At 37.0% G+C, this 16919-nt stretch overlaps 1 protein-coding gene across 1 annotated transcript; it reads right to left on the bottom strand.

Annotated features, from left to right (window-relative positions):
• Positions 1–4702: 4702 nt before the first annotated feature.
• On the bottom strand, positions 4703–16427 carry LOC127557142 (keratin-associated protein 6-2-like). The gene is made up of 2 exons (XM_051990578.1): positions 16255–16427; positions 4703–4943 (listed from the first exon to the last, which is right to left on the bottom strand). The coding sequence occupies exons 1-2, from the start codon at positions 16425–16427 to the stop codon at positions 4703–4705; spliced, it is 414 nt and encodes a 137-aa protein (XP_051846538.1).
• Positions 16428–16919: the final 492 nt, after the last annotated feature.

Here is a 16919-nt window from a genome sequence, read left to right as displayed (position 1 = left end):
TAAAATTATATTATAAAGCAGCAGTCACCAAAACCATTTGGTATTGGCTAAGAAATAGATTAGTGGATCAGTGGAAAAGGCTAGGCTCACAAGACAGAATAGTCAATTATAGCAATCTAGTGTTTGACAAACCCAAAGCCCCTAACTTCTGGGAAAAGAATTCATTATTTGATAAAAACTGCTGGGATAATTGGAAATTAGTATGGCAGAAATTAGGCATGGACCCACACTTAACACCATATACCAAGATAAGATCAAAATGGGTCTATGACCTAGGCATAAAGAACGAGACTATAAATAAATTAGAGGAACATAGAATAGTTTATCTCTCAGACTTGTGGAGGAGAAAGAAATTTGTGACCAAAGATGAACTAGAGACCATTACTGATCACAGAATAGAAAATTTCGATTACATCAAATTAAAAAGCCTTTGTACAAATAAAACTAATGCAAACAAGATTAGAAGGGAAGCAACAAACTGGGAAAACATTTTCACAGTTAAAGGTTCTGATAAAGGCCTCATTTCCAAAATATATAGAGAACTGACTCAAATTTATAAGAAATCAAGCCATTCTCCAATTGATAAATGGTCAAAGGATATGAACAGACAATTTTCAGAGGATGAGATTGAAACTATTACCACTCATATGAAAGAGTGTTCCAAATCATTATTGATCAGAGAAATGCAAATTAAGACAACTCTGAGATACCACTACACACCTGTCAGATTGGCTAAGATGACAGGAAAAAATAATGATGAATGTTGGAGGGGATGCGGGAAAACTGGGACACTAATGCATTGTTGGTGGAGTTGTGAACGAATCCAACCATTCTGGAGAGCAATCTGGAATTATGCCCAAAAAATTATCAAAATGTGCATATCCTTTGATCCAGCAGTGTTTCTATTGGGCTTATATCCCAAAGAAATACTAAAGAAGGGAAAGGGACCTGTATGTGCCAAAATGTTTGTAGCAGCCCTGTTTGTAGTGGCTAGAAACTGGAAAATGAATGGATGCCCATCAATTGGAGAATGGCTGGGTAAATTGTGGTATATGAATGTTATGGAATATTATTGTTCTGTAAGAAATGACCAGCAGGATGAATACAGAGAGGCTTGGAGAGACCTTCATGAACTGATGCTAAGTGAAATGAGCAGAACCAGGAGATCATTATACACTTCGACAACGATATTGTATGAGGACATATTTTGATGGAAGTGGATTTCTTTGACAAAGAGACCTGAGTTCCAATTGATAAATGACGGACAAAAGCAGCTACACCCAAAGAAAGAACACTGGGAAACGAATGTGAACTATCTGCATTTTTGTTTTTCTTCCCGGATTATTTATACCTTCTGAATCCAATTCTCCCTACGCAACAAGAGAACTGTTCGGTTCTGCAAACATATATTGTATCTAGGATATACTGCAACATATCCAACATATAAAGGACTGCTTGCCATCTAGGGGAGGGGGTGGAGGGAGGGAGGGGAAAAAAATCGGAACAGAAATGAGTGTCAATATAATGTAATTATTAAATAAAAAAACTTAATAAAAAAAAAAAAGGAAATCTTGGAGAGAGTAGGTTTTCTTGAAGCTGAGAATTAGGCATGTGATGTTCAGGGCTTTCAAATATAGTGAAAGGAGAGCACTGAATAGGTCCCTTGAACTACAGTAAAGGCAAGGTCTAGTTATATGTGGGAATCCTGAGCAGTCCTGAGAATATGAGGTAGGTAAGCTCAAACATTGAGAACCTATTGAACCAGCGAATTCAGAAGAAATGACAGTGTGCATTTGGAGCTTGGGCTATTTTAGGTCAATATGAGAAAATAACTTAAGTCCTGGAAAATGAAGTGGTTGCCCATTGGAAAAGTGTAGAAGAGAGAAGAGAATGAGACTTTTATTATTCAATTGAGCAACAACTGAGACATTCTTGGGTAGCTCAGGAGATCAATGAGCTCATGTTGACCAGGACAACCATAGGTGTGTCTTCTCCCCTGCCACATTCAATATTCTTACAAATTATAAGATGGCTCAACATGATATCATATGATAACCAGAAATCCTACCTTGACCTTGGGATACAAGGGCTTAGAGCAGAAGAAAATACAAGTATTGGTCTGTGTGTAAGTAGCCTGCTCAGGGCATGAGTAGTCTTTGGCTAAGCTAAAGAGCATTCAGAGGAGGCCAAATTACATGGGAAAAGGAACTCCAGACCAAGATCTAAGTGACTCAATTCAAATAACTCAGACTCTTGGTAGCAAAGGATATTCAGGGACTTGTCCTTACCTCTCTTAATGTGTTTTCATAGCCACCACATAGAAAGTAATACACCCCTATATAAAATGATGTGGATTCAGACCTAGCATTCTCTTCCTTTCAATTGAATTTTGGATTTGAAAATGAAGTATTTTTTTTTGAGTAATTAGGAGTGAGCAAAAGATAATTTTCCTTTTATTGAATGCTTATATTCATAGAATTGACCTTCATAGGATGTTTCCTGATAAGACATTGGTCAACATTTGGAGGCCTATTTTTTTTTTTTAGCACAGTCTTCATGTAGTGAGAGTGCTGTGGGCATTTTTCTCTAAAAGTTACTATAAATTTAAAAGCTTGCCTGCATTTTTGTCAATGAACTGTCATGGCTATGAGCAACATAGAGCAATGGAAATTTATTTATAACTAACAAAGATCAGGAAAGCAAAGATCCATTGGCATTGGCCTTTCTAGTATTTCCCAAACTTCCTAAAAGATAATTTTAATTCATACAAATTTAATAATTACTGCTCTAGCTTCTTCCAAAGAACTTCTTTGAGTTATAAGATTTTGGGGAAAGTCTAGCCTGTGCAATTGAGAAATCAAAAGATTATTTGCCAGGCTGCTGAGCAACCTTACAGATGCTGTCTTTTTCTGGGTATTTAAGTTGACTGGAGAGTTGAAGTATTTCCTGGTTATGGAGGACATCATTGCAATCATGGGTTCATTGCTCTCATGTATGGGAGATCTTCAGTTCAAGCGCAGTGTTTGAGTTCTTCACAATATGCCGTTGGCTATAGAGATTTAGCTTACTGAAGATATATGGTTACCTGATAATGTTCAGATGCATATGTGGTTCTTTTCTGTGATCACTGTGATAGCTAAAGCTCCCCGTGGTGTGCTTTAGATCTTGATATATTTGGTGAAAACAAAGTGGAAAAAGAACTAGACAAGGATTTTGTTCTTTAGTCATTTTTCACTGTTGTCTGAAATATTGTCACTGCATCTGAGGATTTCGGGGCTAAGACAATGAAGTTATTTGATATAACCTGCTGCATCCCATTATACAGATAGGAAACTGAGGGATACAAACTTAAGGAGCAGACTCAGCATCCCACAAACAATTTAGGATATGAGAACAGATTTTAATATGTGAAGATGAGTCATCTTGATTCCACTTCTGGAATTCTATCCACTGCTTTACCTTACTTTCCAAATCAACATTGGAAAAACAATTCTGAAACCACCAGGGACATCTTGGATTTGGATGTCACAAACCATGAATATGACACCCAAAATATGTGAATCTTTTTGAAACTTTGAAGATAAAAACCCTGTCCATTTATGGTTAAAATGAGAGGGCAGGGATGATGTTTAAAGAGTGCAATGTCTCACTCCTTCAGTAAAATGGGGCATAGGTAATTGAATGGACTAAGATATAAGACCTGCAATAGTCAAAACTGAGAAAGCCATTTACATGGAAAAAATGAGTTTTCTAAACAGAAATTTGGGGAGGTATCTGCTTATTGCCAGAAATGGATTGAAGAGCAAATCCTTACAGTGACACAGATAAGCACATCAAGCCTGTACATCTCTTCACACTGAGAGACTGAAACACAAGTGGAGGGAGTTCAAGGACAAGTAAAAAATACTTTTACTAAGCCAAAGAAACAAGTTTATTAGAATGTCATAAAAAACTCAGTGTATAAGAGCTGAGCCAACTTGTTGAGAATGGAGTGTTGTTGGAGTCTCTCTTTTGATAAGTGAGAGTCTGCATCATTTTCCAGAAGGATGTGTCCTTCTGCTTCATGGTATCTGCATCTTGCCAGCCATGATTACTCCTGGGAATTCCAAGATCTGGTTGTGAGAGCTTTTCTTTCTTTCTTTCTTTCTTTCTTTCTTTCTTTTTTTAATAACTTTTTATTGACGGAACCCATGCCAGGGTAATTTTTTACAGCATTATCCCTTGTGCTCACTTCTATTCCGATTTTTCCCCTCCCTCCCTGCACCCTTCCCCCAGATGGCAAGCAGTCCTTTACATGTTAAGTAGGTTACAGCATATTCTGGATACAATATACGTGTGCAGAACCGAACAGTTCTCTTGTTTCACAGGGAGAATTGGATTCAGAAGGTAAAAATAACCCGGGAAGAAAAACAAAAATGCAAGCAGTTTATATTCATTTCCCAGTGTCCTTTCTTTGGGTGTAGCTGCTTCTGTCCATCCTTGATCAATTGAAACTGAATTAGCTCTTTTTATCGAAGAGATCCACTTCCATCAGAATACATCCTCAAACAATATCGTTGTTGAGGTATATAATGTGTGGGAGCTTTTCCATGCCATCCAGATATAGGTGCAGAAGGAATGAGATGTCCTTAAAGAACTATGGAATTAACCCAAATCAGGGAAGGACAAGAATTCCTTGGCAATTCAGCAGCAAGGGTTTTTTTCAATAGAAGCCATAAGAATAAAACCTTCCACAACAAGATGGACGACAATAGCCATAGCCATAGCCACTGTAGCCTAGTCCTCCGTAGCCACAGCCTCCATAGCCATAGCCTAGGCCACGGAAGCAGTCACATCCACAGCCATAACCAGAGCCATAGCCATAGCCCAGGCCCCCATAGTAGCTGCCATAGTAGCACATGGTGTTAGGATTCACTTGGGTAGTTGATTGTTTAAGATGGGTTCTGTGAGAATGTTTGACATCATTTGCACGGTAATTTTTATACTGTTCCAGCAGGAAGTGTGACAGACTTAGGACAGAATTGCATAATTTCCATTCACCAAGAGTGCCAGAATAATATCACATTCTTTCAATTGTTTGGTCTTTGACAACACAAACAATACATTAAAATTTTGTTTTTGTTTTGTTTTACTCTTGATTCAGTGGTTTCCTGAGAAGGCTGGGCCCCAATCTCATTCATGTAATGTAAAATCATTATTATGCTGCAAAACTTATCTTCTCACTGTTACTGATGTCCTCCCAAATTTCATGACAATGCTGTTCCAGAAATGAGTATACTCCTTCCATTATCCTTGCGTACCTGGCTGTCTAACACTTCATCACAACTATGGAATCCTGTCTCTAAATTAGTGCTTCTTGAGAATTAAGTGACAGAAGAATTCACACAAATTTTAGATTGGAATTTAGACTGTGACAAAACATCTCTTGATGGAATCCATCTACCCAGCACCTATTACAGAAATTGATAAAGCAAAAAACCCTCCTTGTTGTTTACACTGCACCCACTCCTAGACTCATGGTTGGGATTATAAAAAATGTCCACAGAGTTCCTCTCCTTGGGAAGCATGAATGTTCTTAGACCAAAAACAAAAACAAAATGAAACAAAGGGCCCTGCCACAAATATAGAGAGTTGATGGGAAAAAATCTTAGAGGCAGAGAGGCACAGGATACTAAGGGAAATGGGCAAAGCCATGTGCCTCAGGTTAGTTTCAAACTGACAATAAAATGGACCAGAAAAAGTCAAAGGGAAGAATGGAGAGAGGCGAGGGTTTTTTTTTTTTTTTTTTTTTTTTTTTTAGCCTGGGTGGACAAGTGTAGTGTACTGTGCAAAGGTAAAGAGAAGGAAAATGCTGTCCATTGTCTGAATGAAAGAAGGTAAACTAGCACTGGCAAGACCCAAAAATGTGGGAAGGGTATGAAGACGGCCCATTTGGGAATGGGCCAGTTAAAGAAGAGGGTGAAATAAAATTGAGAAGATATTTAAATTCTCAGAGGAAGAAAAGTAGATGAAGTTTACAACACAATTAAGTATGGAGTCTTGGACTTTGGAGAGTCCTGGGGAGAAAGACTCACAAGAATGATTTTGGAAAATCCACTGGGCAAATGATTGATTCAAGGAGACAATTCAGAAGCTCTTTTGGAGAGGTGCTGTGTAGTTTTTATCTAAATGGGAACCTTTTTGATTGGAAAAAGCTATTTTAATGTTAGTGATGTTTTGAAGGTAGACCAGAGAAGTTTATTCTACGAAAAAGCTATTTGCATTGATAGAGCAGAATTAGGAATGTTGGTTCTTCTGAAATGAGAAGAGCAAATGAGAGAAGAGGTTTTCCATGAGGTAGGATTAGGATATCTCTTCTAGACTTTGTTATGCATTATCGGGTGGAAATTATGATTGCTGAGCAATTGTTCTAGGGGTGTGGAGAGATAATTTTCAGATAAAGAAATTAAAATCATTTCTAATCATATGAAAAATTCCTCTAAATCACTATTTATTAGAAAAATTCAAATTAAGACAACTCTGAAGTATCACTTCACACGTCTCAGACTGGCTAAGATAAATGGAAAAGATAATGACAAATATTGGAGGGGAAACTGGTTCAGTAATGCTTTGTTCGTGGAGTTTGGAAATGAGCCAACCATTGTGGAGAGCATTTTAAACTGTGCATGCCCCTTTATCCAACAGGGACTCTTCTGGTTCTGTATCCCCAAGAGATCATAAAAGAAAGGAAAGGACCCACATGTGCAAAAATGTTTGCAGCAGCAAGAAACTGGAAATTGAGCAAATGTGTGGTATATGAATGTAATGGAATATTATTGTTTCAGCAGAAATGATGAATAAGCTGATTTCAGGAAAGCCTAGACTTTCATCAATTAATGCTGAGTGAAGAGAGTAGAACCTAAAGGATATTGTACACAGTAACTACAAGATTATGTGATGATCAACTCTGATGGACTTGGCTCTTTTCAATAATGAGGTGATACAAGGCAATTCCAATAGACTAATGATGGAAAGTGATATCCACATATGGAGAGAGAGCTATGGGGACTGGATGTTGACAAAAACATATTATTTTCACCTTTTTGTTGTTTGTTATTCATTTGCTTGGTTTTTTTTCTTCTGTTTTTTTCCCCCATTTTAGATCTGATTTTTCTTGTGCAGCCTGTTAAGTATGAAAATATGTTTAGAAGAACTGCACATATTTAACTTATTTTGGATTATCTTGGAGAAGAGGAGGGAGGAGAGAGGGAGAAAAATTTGGAACACAAGATTTTGCAAAGGTGAATGTTGAAAATTATCTTTGCATGTATTTGGAAAAATAAATACTATTTAAAAATTTAAAAAATTGTATATGTTGACTATTGGTAATATGGATCTAAATATTAGCAGAGTGGTCATTATGAATTTGGACTTGGGTCAATGAGTGATGAAAGGAATGTCATTGAAGATCTGGGATAGTAGGAAAATCTTCTCTGTCATTATTCCAGAGATTTAGTTAAAAGAAAAAAAATGAATAGAATTTTGGGATTTAGCCAGTATTTTAGCATGAAAAAATAATATGGTGACTAGTTAAGCATAACAAAAAAAGTGCATTCAGTCAGGAAGAGCAGTGTAAAGCCAACCCAGGAATAGCCATTAGCTAGCATTGTTGAAGCCAAAGGGACTTCAAGCAACAGGAAGATTTGAAGAGGCCTTTGGGTTTATTCAGGAGCACATCCCTAGGCAACTTGCAGAGAGCAGTTTCTCTTGAAAATGGAGGTCAGGAATATGATGTTCAGGGCTTTGAAGGATAGTGAAAGGAGAGCACTGAATAGTCCCCATGAACCATAGTAAAGGTGAGGTCTACTTAAATGTGAGAGTCCCGGGCAGTCCTGAGAATATGAAGTTGGTCGATCATGGAATCTGGCCATTAATATCCTGCTGAATCAATGAGTTCAGGGAAAATGCCAGTGTGGATCTAGAGCTGGGTTATTTTAGGTCGGTATGAGAAAGTAAGTGAGCCAATGGTGTATGAAGTGATTGTAGAATTGTAGAAGAGAGAAGAGAAGAAGGTTTTGATTCTTAGTATGATGGTCTCCTCAGAAATTCTTGAGTTGCTTAGGAGATCAATAACTTTAAGTCTATTGGGACAGTCATAGGTATGTCCTCTTTCCTCCCACATTCAATCCTCGTGCAACAGCACTCTAAATGATAAGGTAGTTCCATAAGATGTCACATGACAACCAGAAATCCTGCTGTGACCTTGGGATACAAGGGATTAGAGCAGAGGAAATACAAGTGTTTGTCTGTGTGTAAGTAGTCTGCTCAGGACATGGATGGTTTTTGGTTAAGCTGAAGAGCAATCAGAGGAGACCAGACTAGGTGGAAGAAGAAACTCTAGATCAAAACCCAAATGACTCAATTTTAAGGAACTCAGACTCTTTGGTTTAGAGACTATTCAAGAACTTGTCTTAGCCCTCTTAAGATGTTTTAACAGTCACCATATAGTGTAAGTAATAGACCCATTCTGTGTGTCAAAAAAGAGGATAACAATGATTCAAAGATAGTATTGTCCTCCATCAACTGATTTTTGTATTTGCTATTGAAAATAAAATATTCTTTGCTTAATGAGGGTTGACCAAAAGAAAATTTCTCACTTATTGAAAGCTTTGTATCCATGGAATTGTCTTTCATAAAAGATTGGTCAACCCTTTTGAGGTATTTTTAGGAAGATATATCCTTAGAGTAATGTTGTTGAGGACATTTCCCTCTTAAATCCAGTGGAAACACAAAAATTTACCTGCTTTTTGTTAATGGACAGTTATGCCTATGAGCAATATAGAAATGGAAATGCATTTGAAACTAAGGAAAAGCAGGAAAGCAAAAGAGAGTTATTGGTACTTGTAGTATTTCCCACACTTCCTGAAATAAAATTTTAAGCAATAAAAATTTAGTAAGCACTGCTTATTTACAGGATGGAATGTCAAGTTCTGATTTCTTCCAAAGAACCTCTGTGAGGGACATAATTTTGGGGAGAATCTAGTCTATGAAGGTGAAAAATCCAAAGGTTGGTTGTAGGCTGTAAATGGTTGTTCTCTTCAGTTGTCTGGTGGGGGAGGGTCATGTTTTCTGTTAATGCGGGATATCCTTGCCACCATAGGTCCATTGTCCTCATGGAGAGGAAGAGAGTCTCAGTTCAAAGTCAGGATTTGAATTGGACAGGATTTACAGTTAGCTACTAGCAATTCTGCTCACAAAATGTGCAAGATTTACTGATAATGTTCAGACTGTGTATATAACTATGATTCTATAATCTTTGGGGTGGGCTATTAACTTGTTCTTGATTTCTTGATGAAAACAAAATGGTGAAAGACAATTAGAAAGAATTTTGTTGTTCAGTCATTTTTCACAGTTTTTCTTGTTTGTGCAAGGTGAGGGATATCCATAACTATATAAACCTAAAATCTTGGCTTGGTGTTGAAAGAAGTTGAGAAGAGGTGGGGGAGAGGACATTGCTTGAGGGAGGGGTGAGAAAATCTGTTCTAGACTTGGTATGATTTCAAATATGTAATGGTTATCTAGTTGAAATTGTACATATTACATTTGTAGTAGTAGTAACTAACTACATTACCATTACATATTTAAAATGGTTATCTAGTTGAAATTGTATATATTACCTATTGATAATGTTGATCTGGATTTTTAACAGAGATGCTATCATAGATCTGGTCCTGTGTAATGAGTTTCCAAATGTATTACTTGGAAACTCTGCAATGGAAGGGAATTATTCTCTCTTATTATTCTAATGAGCACACCTACAAGAAATTAAAGAGACAGAATTTGGGGTTCTATTCATCATTTTACATGAAAAGACAAGATGGTGAACTAGTTAAGAAGAATAAGAAAGAATCATCAGGCAAGAAGAGAAAAGTAAAAAATATCCAGTAATTGGCCAGCAGTATCAAAACCAAAGAGAGATCAAGAAGCAAAAATATTTGAAGAGGTCTTTGGATTTACTCAGGAGGGCATCACTAGATATGTTGCAAAGAGCAGTTTCTTTTCAAGGTAAGGGTCAGGAATGTGGTGTTCAGGGTTTTTAATGAAAGGAGAGCAGCTAGAGCTAGACCACAGTACAGGCAATATCTATTTCAATAGGGATTTCTTGGTAGTACTGACAATATAAAATTGATAGGTTCGTGAATTCAAGCTAATAGTCTGATAGTCTATTGAACCAGTGAGTTCAGAAAAAATATTGGTGTTCACCTAAAGCTGATATCAAAATGAGAAAGTACCTGAGACTATGGAAAGTATAGTAGAGAAAAGAAGGTTTCACCTCTCAGGTTGAACAACTTCTCAGAAATTCTTTGGTTTAACAGAAGAAAATGAGCTCATTTGTTGAACATCCAGAGACATTATTACTGCACTCTAAAACATAAGGAAGCCAAACAGAAATTCTACTGTGACTCTGAGATTTAATGAAAAGGCATTATTAGAACTAAAGAAGATGGAAGCATAGATCTATGTATAAGCAGTACTATTCAGTACATGGATGGTCTTTGGCTAAGTTAAGGAATATCCAGAGGAGCTCAGACACAATAGAAGGTCCTCCAGATCAAGACCTAAGGGACTAATTTCAATATATACTCTTTGGTTTAGAAGATAATCAGGAACTTGTGCTAGCTCTCTTTAAGTGCTTTAATGGGCACCACCTAATGTCAGTTTGACTGTCTACTTTGATTTTGTCTACTTCTGGTTTGAGTTGGTTAGGATGCACTAGATCTACAAGAGATTTGGCAAGTAAATGTGGAAGATTCCTTAAAAATGATCAGATTGTGTATATGACTCTCTTCTTTGATCTTTGTGGTATGTTATATGCTACGGTACAGATCTTAAGATTTCTTGGTAAAAACAAAGTGCTATTCTCCTTTGTCTGAATCTTTGTCATCTCCCCTGAAGATTTTGTGGCCGAGAAAATGAAATTCTTTGCCAATACATTTTTCATCCCACTATACAGATGAGGAAACTGAGGGCAAACAAAATTAAATGGCTTGCATAGAGGCCACACTAACTACTTAGTGTATAAGGACATATTTAAATTCAGGAAAATGAATCTTCCATTTCACCACTCAATTCTGTGCTTCACCTAGCTTTCCAGACTAGAGATTGTGAAGACAATTCTAAAATCATCAGAGACATCTTGGAAATCATAAACCATGAATTCGTAAATCTTTTTGAAACTTTGAAGAAAAGAGCTATTTATGGGCAGATCATGAAAGGAGAAATAAAGCTTATAAGGGACAAAGGCTATACTTCCACAAAAGTGGGGCAGAGGTAATATAAATGTAAATAAAATGGAAGTAATATAGATATCAAAATTGAAAAAGATATTTAATAAGGAAATAATGCTTTTTTTGGAACAGAAATTTGGAGAAGTATTATTTCATGGTGAAAAATTAAGTGGAGAGAAAATCAGCAATGATACAGATAAGTACACCAAGGCTAAACATCTCTTCCTAATGAGTGGCTGAAACCTAAGGGGAGGGAGGTGAGATTTTTTGGTGAAATCAAAGTGGTGCAAGACAGCTAGATGAGAGTTTTGTTGTTTAGTCACTTTTCACTGTTGTCTGAATCTTTGCCATCCCTCTAAGTATTTCTTGGCCAAGGAAACCAAATAATTTGCCATTACCTTTTCTAGTTCATAATAGAATGAGAAAGCTGTTGGGAAAAAAAAAAGATAACTGGCTTGCCCAGGGTCACATAACTGCTTAGATTATAAGAATACATTTGAACACATGAAGAGGAGTTTTCTTGACTTCATTTCCAGTACTTAACCTATAGTTCCCCAGCTTTCCGGACTATTCTAAAGACCCTGAAATCATCAGGGACACCATATGGTCACCAAAAGTAGATCTCCAGATGAAGCCCCAAAAGGTGATATAAATTTGTCCCCATCGCACAAAGTTCTCTTGGAAGAAATTAAAAAGGATCTTGTAAGAGAGCTAGAAGAAAAATGGGGAAAGGAAACGAGAAATTTGCAAGAGGATTTGGAAAAGAAAACACAGAAATTATCTGAAGAAAACTCCTTACAAAACAGATTTATTGAAATAGAAAAGCATATAACTCCTTACAAAAATAGATTTGACAAAAATGGAAAAAGAAAAACAAATTTCACCATAAAAACTATGTATGGTCAGAATTTGTTTTGCTTTTTTGCTCATTTATTTTTTAAAAAGTTGAGGTCTGCTTTTAGGGCAAAGGGAAGATTGTCTAAACTTTTTCTATAGGTTGCAATGGCTGCTCTGGGTCAGTGCTGACTAACTTCCAGTTCTGGGTGGGCATGTCAGATCCTGTCAAATTCTGGTGTTTAGGGGTTCATTATTTGCCTTTTGTATTTGTGTTGGATGTCTTATTACTAATCTGCTGATCTACTGGCTTGCAAGGACAGAGTAGCCAACACTGCTGTAGATTCTTCCTGGTAGATTCTCTGGGCACACAGAGCCCACACCACCCTGGAACTGTGTACTACCTACATTTGGAGTCTGTGCTCAGCCTGCCTGTGCTTGAACCCCCCTCCCTCTGTGCTCAATTGAAACAGACCTTTTTTGGATATCTCAGAAATTATCTCCTGCTGGTAATTTATTACATTCTCAATATTCATGCATTCTGTCATTCCAAAACCAGATCAGAGGCTAGATTTGTTGTTAGTTTGAAGGTCATGAGGGAACTCAGAAAAAGATGTGTCTCCTCTCTAATATCTTGGCTTCACATCCAATTGGCATTTTTATTTGTGAAAGTTACCTGTTCTAATTACTGGGAACACAAAAGGTTGGGGTGATAGATGGCCCCCAGATGGGAATTGGGAGTATGGAATCCCAATATATATGCTGAAAAGGCTCTTTGGACTGCAGACTATGGTCAAAATAATTATTAACCACATGACAATAGCAATGATTTATTAGTAGATTTCAGGCCTGTTGGTTGAAGAAGGTAGAGTTTGTGGGAAATTAAATTTTTGTGAGAAATTAAATTTCTACTGCATGAAAATTGACAATAATGAACAAGTAGTGAAGGAAATTGCCAGAGACATCAGAAAATTGGACCACATACCATTCTAGACCTGTCCTCATTGATGTGATCTATGGTATGAGTTTGTCACCATGTTATGGCAAGCACCAAGAGTGGGGGTTTGGTCATATGAAGAACTCACAATGGCCATTCTCTTTGACAAAAAGTAGATTTATTAGGGGGGAATAAGTTACAGACAAAATGAAGGGATACAGTAGATACTAGGAATGGTAAATATGAAATAGAGTTGGGACAGCATATGAAAGAAGGTCCCCCATAAGATAGAAGAAAGCCATTATCTGGCAGAGTGGCCAGAATTAGCTAGAGGGAAGACATTATGAGGGAGAGAGAGTATCTTATAGTGATCTTGGTCCTGAAGAGAATTTAGCAAAAAAAAAAAAATCTTTATTATAAGCAAATCTTTTATGGGGGAAATGTAGCCTTGAGTGTTGCTAAGGTGCAAACTGAAAAGATGGAGTCAGGGAGCCAGGTGGCTGACTAGGTCCCAGACCTGCCTAAAGATATGCCATCAAAATAATCTACTAACTTCTTAACTTATAGTAATAAGACAGTCTATGAAGGCTTTGTCTCAAAAGAGATTGATCTCTTTGAGATTGTCTCAAAAGTTGTATCTCTCTCTAAAGATGCTAACTAGATTTGAGACAGGATGGAGGAATTAACAAAGATAGTACAAAAATTAATGGTCAAGATGAAGATTAAACAAGCTGGAGAGAGAAGTCCAGTTAGATTAGGTTGGACACCAGTAGAGGGAGAAAAAAAAAGTCCAGAGGGATTGGAGACTGAGAATAAAATGGCTGAGGAAATATATTAAGAATAGTGTGAGAGGTCTTCAAAGGTTAATAAATAGAAAGGAGGAATCATGGGAATTGCATGAGATAAACTGAGTGAAAATCTCTCATGGAAATGTGGCATTAAACTATACCCTAATTGTGACTTGAGCCTTTGCAATAACAAGTTGAGCTATAGCTAAAAAGCTGCAAGTGTTCAACTGTCTTAGATGAACATTTCCCTTTTTATTTCCCTCCCGCCTTTTAATTAATATTTAAGCACTTGGGAATTCAGGTAACAGAATTCTCTCATCCAAGAATATCTGCTTGTATAGCAGTTCTCTAAGAAAATTTAAATTAGAACTTTGTTATTTATTAATATCCTTTTGTTTCTGGGTTAAACTTCCATGTTTAGAGTGTAAAGCTGGACTCACCCAGACAATGGGAAAAAAGATTGGGAGATGACTTCTGGTCTATTTGATCTTATGTTTTGCAGTTTGTGTTTTGCACTCCTCTACTGACAACTTGTCTGTTGGGAGTTGCCCTTTCTCGCAAGATCATAATAAACTCTTTTTTTGAATCTTTTTACCCCGAGAGTCTCTGATTTCAATTTGGGTAAGGATCACTGTCCAACACATTCAAGAATTAATTCTAGCTCTTTCAAGGTATTTTAAAGGCCACTGCATAATGTAAATAGTAAATCCCTTCTGTCTGTCAAAAATGAGGATAACATGGATTCAGAGATAGCATTCATTGATTCATGAATTTGCTTATGAAAATAAAATATTCTTTGTTTAATGAAGAATGAGAGAATCTCCCTTTTCCTGAAGAATTTACATCATGGAATTGACCTACAAAAAAAGTTTCCTGATAAAGGATTAATTAGAGGCATTTTAAGGCAGAACTCAATTGACAGAGGCTGCTGAGTACATTTCCCCCTAAAATCCAGTATCTATACACAAAATCTTACACATTTTTATCAATGCATAGTAATACCTGAGAGCAATATAGAGTAATGGAAATGTATTTGAAATTAATAAAAAGTAGCTGAGCAATGATATTTTGTTACTGGTATTTCTATTGTTTCACACTCTCCTGAAAGTGATATTTTAATCAATAAAAATTTCATAATCATCATCTATGTACCAGGTTGAGTATCAGACTCTGCTTTCTTCCAAAGACCCTCTGTGAGAGACATGAGTTTGGAAAAAATCTAGTCTGTGGAGCTCAGGAATGCATAGTGTAGCAAGATTGCTCAGCAGCCAAGGAGATCCTTTTTTTTCTCTGGGTGTTTAAATGTACTGGATTATGTGGGCCCACTATCCTTATGGAGGGGAGAGCTTCATTTCAAGGTCATTGTTTCAGTTGGACAGGATATGAAGTTTGCTACCCACTAAATATGCCCACCAAAGGTGCAAGGTTCCATGACATTGTTCAGATTTTGTATATATCTCTCACCAGTGATTTTTGTGGTTGCCATTCCCTTGTTCTAGAAATAAAATTGTTTTCCATTCTCTTCTCCAGTCCATTATACAGGAGAGGAAACTGAAGTAAACAAAGTTAAGTGGCTTGCCAAGAGTCACACAAACTGTTTAGGGTGTGAGGACAAATTGAAACACTTGAAGATGAGTCTTCCTGATTCCATTTTCTGCACTTAATCCACTACTCCACCTAGATTTCCAGACTAAGACTGAGAAGACAATTCCAAAATCTTCAGAAACACCTTTGGTCTGGAAGTCATAAACTATGAATATGACATCAAGAATATATGAATCTTTTTTTTAACTTTGTAGATCAATGCCCTGAGAATTTATGGGCATAACATGGGAGAAAGGATGGAGTTTATAGGAGACAAAGGCCATATCTTTAGTAAAGTGGGCCATGGGTATTAATAATATCAGAGTCAAATTTGAGAAAGACATTTTCCATGGAAGTAATACCTTTTCAGAACAGAAATTGGGAAAGATGACTTCATTGACAGAAATCTTCTACATCAGAAATAAATGCATCAAGGTTTAATATCTCTTCTTGCTAAGAGGCTGAATCTCAAAGAGAAGGAAATCAAGAGAGACAGTTAAAAACAATTTTGCTAAGCCAGAGAAACAACTTTATTAGAAAATCTTAATAGACATAGCATTTGTGTATCAAAGTAAAGCCATCTTGCTTGAAATGAGTTATTGTTGAAATTTCCCTTAGGACAGATAAAATTCTGCATCATCTCCCAGAAGGATTACTTCTTGTTACTTCTGTGAGTTCTTCAAGGAAATTCCAGGACCCTTTTGTGATAGTTTTTCTATTCCACCCAGCTGCAGAGGCAGATGGACTCTTAAAAGACCATCGAGTTATCTCAAAGCCGGGATGGACAAGGATTCCAAGAAATACCAGCAGCAAGGTATTTCAGTAGAAGCCACAAGAATAATACCTTCCCCAGCAAGATGGGCGGCAGCAGCCATAGCCATAGCCACCATATCCCAAGCCTCCATAGCCACAGCTTCCATATCCATATCCTAGGCCATGGAAATAACCACATCCACAGCCATAACCAGAGCCACAGCCATAGCCTAGGCCTCCATAGTAGCCACCATAGTAACACATGTTGTCAGGATTCAGTTAAGTGTATGGATGTTAAGGGTAGGTTCTGTGAGTATGTATGGCACCATCTGCAGAGAAACTTTTATATCCTTTCAACAGGAAGTGTGACAGACCGGGCCAGAATTGTATAATTCCAGTTAAACCAATTGCCAGGGTAAAATCACATTTTTGCAATTCTTTGGTCCCTGGCAATACCATAAGCACATCAAATTTTTTTTCACCTTGATTCTTTGTTTTCCTCAGAAGGCTCCGCCACAATCTCATTCTTGTAATATGAAACAATTATACTGTTTCCCTAGGTATGTTGTTAATATCACTAATCCCATTCCCAGTCTTCATGGCAGTATTTCTCCAGATATCACTATCCTTTTTCCATTACACTTTCCTCCTGCATGGCTATCTGATATTTCATTACACCTGTGGAATTTTGTCTCTCTAAATCAGTACTTCTTGAGATTCCAATGGCAAAAGAATTCACACAAATTTCAGATTGGA

This window comes from Antechinus flavipes, chromosome 3, assembly GCF_016432865.1.
Source record: "Antechinus flavipes isolate AdamAnt ecotype Samford, QLD, Australia chromosome 3, AdamAnt_v2, whole genome shotgun sequence".
NCBI classification, from domain to species: Eukaryota; Metazoa; Chordata; class Mammalia; order Dasyuromorphia; family Dasyuridae; genus Antechinus; species Antechinus flavipes.
The sequence above is the reverse complement of the archived record's forward strand: the minus strand, read 5'-3'. Positions and strand labels throughout refer to the sequence as shown.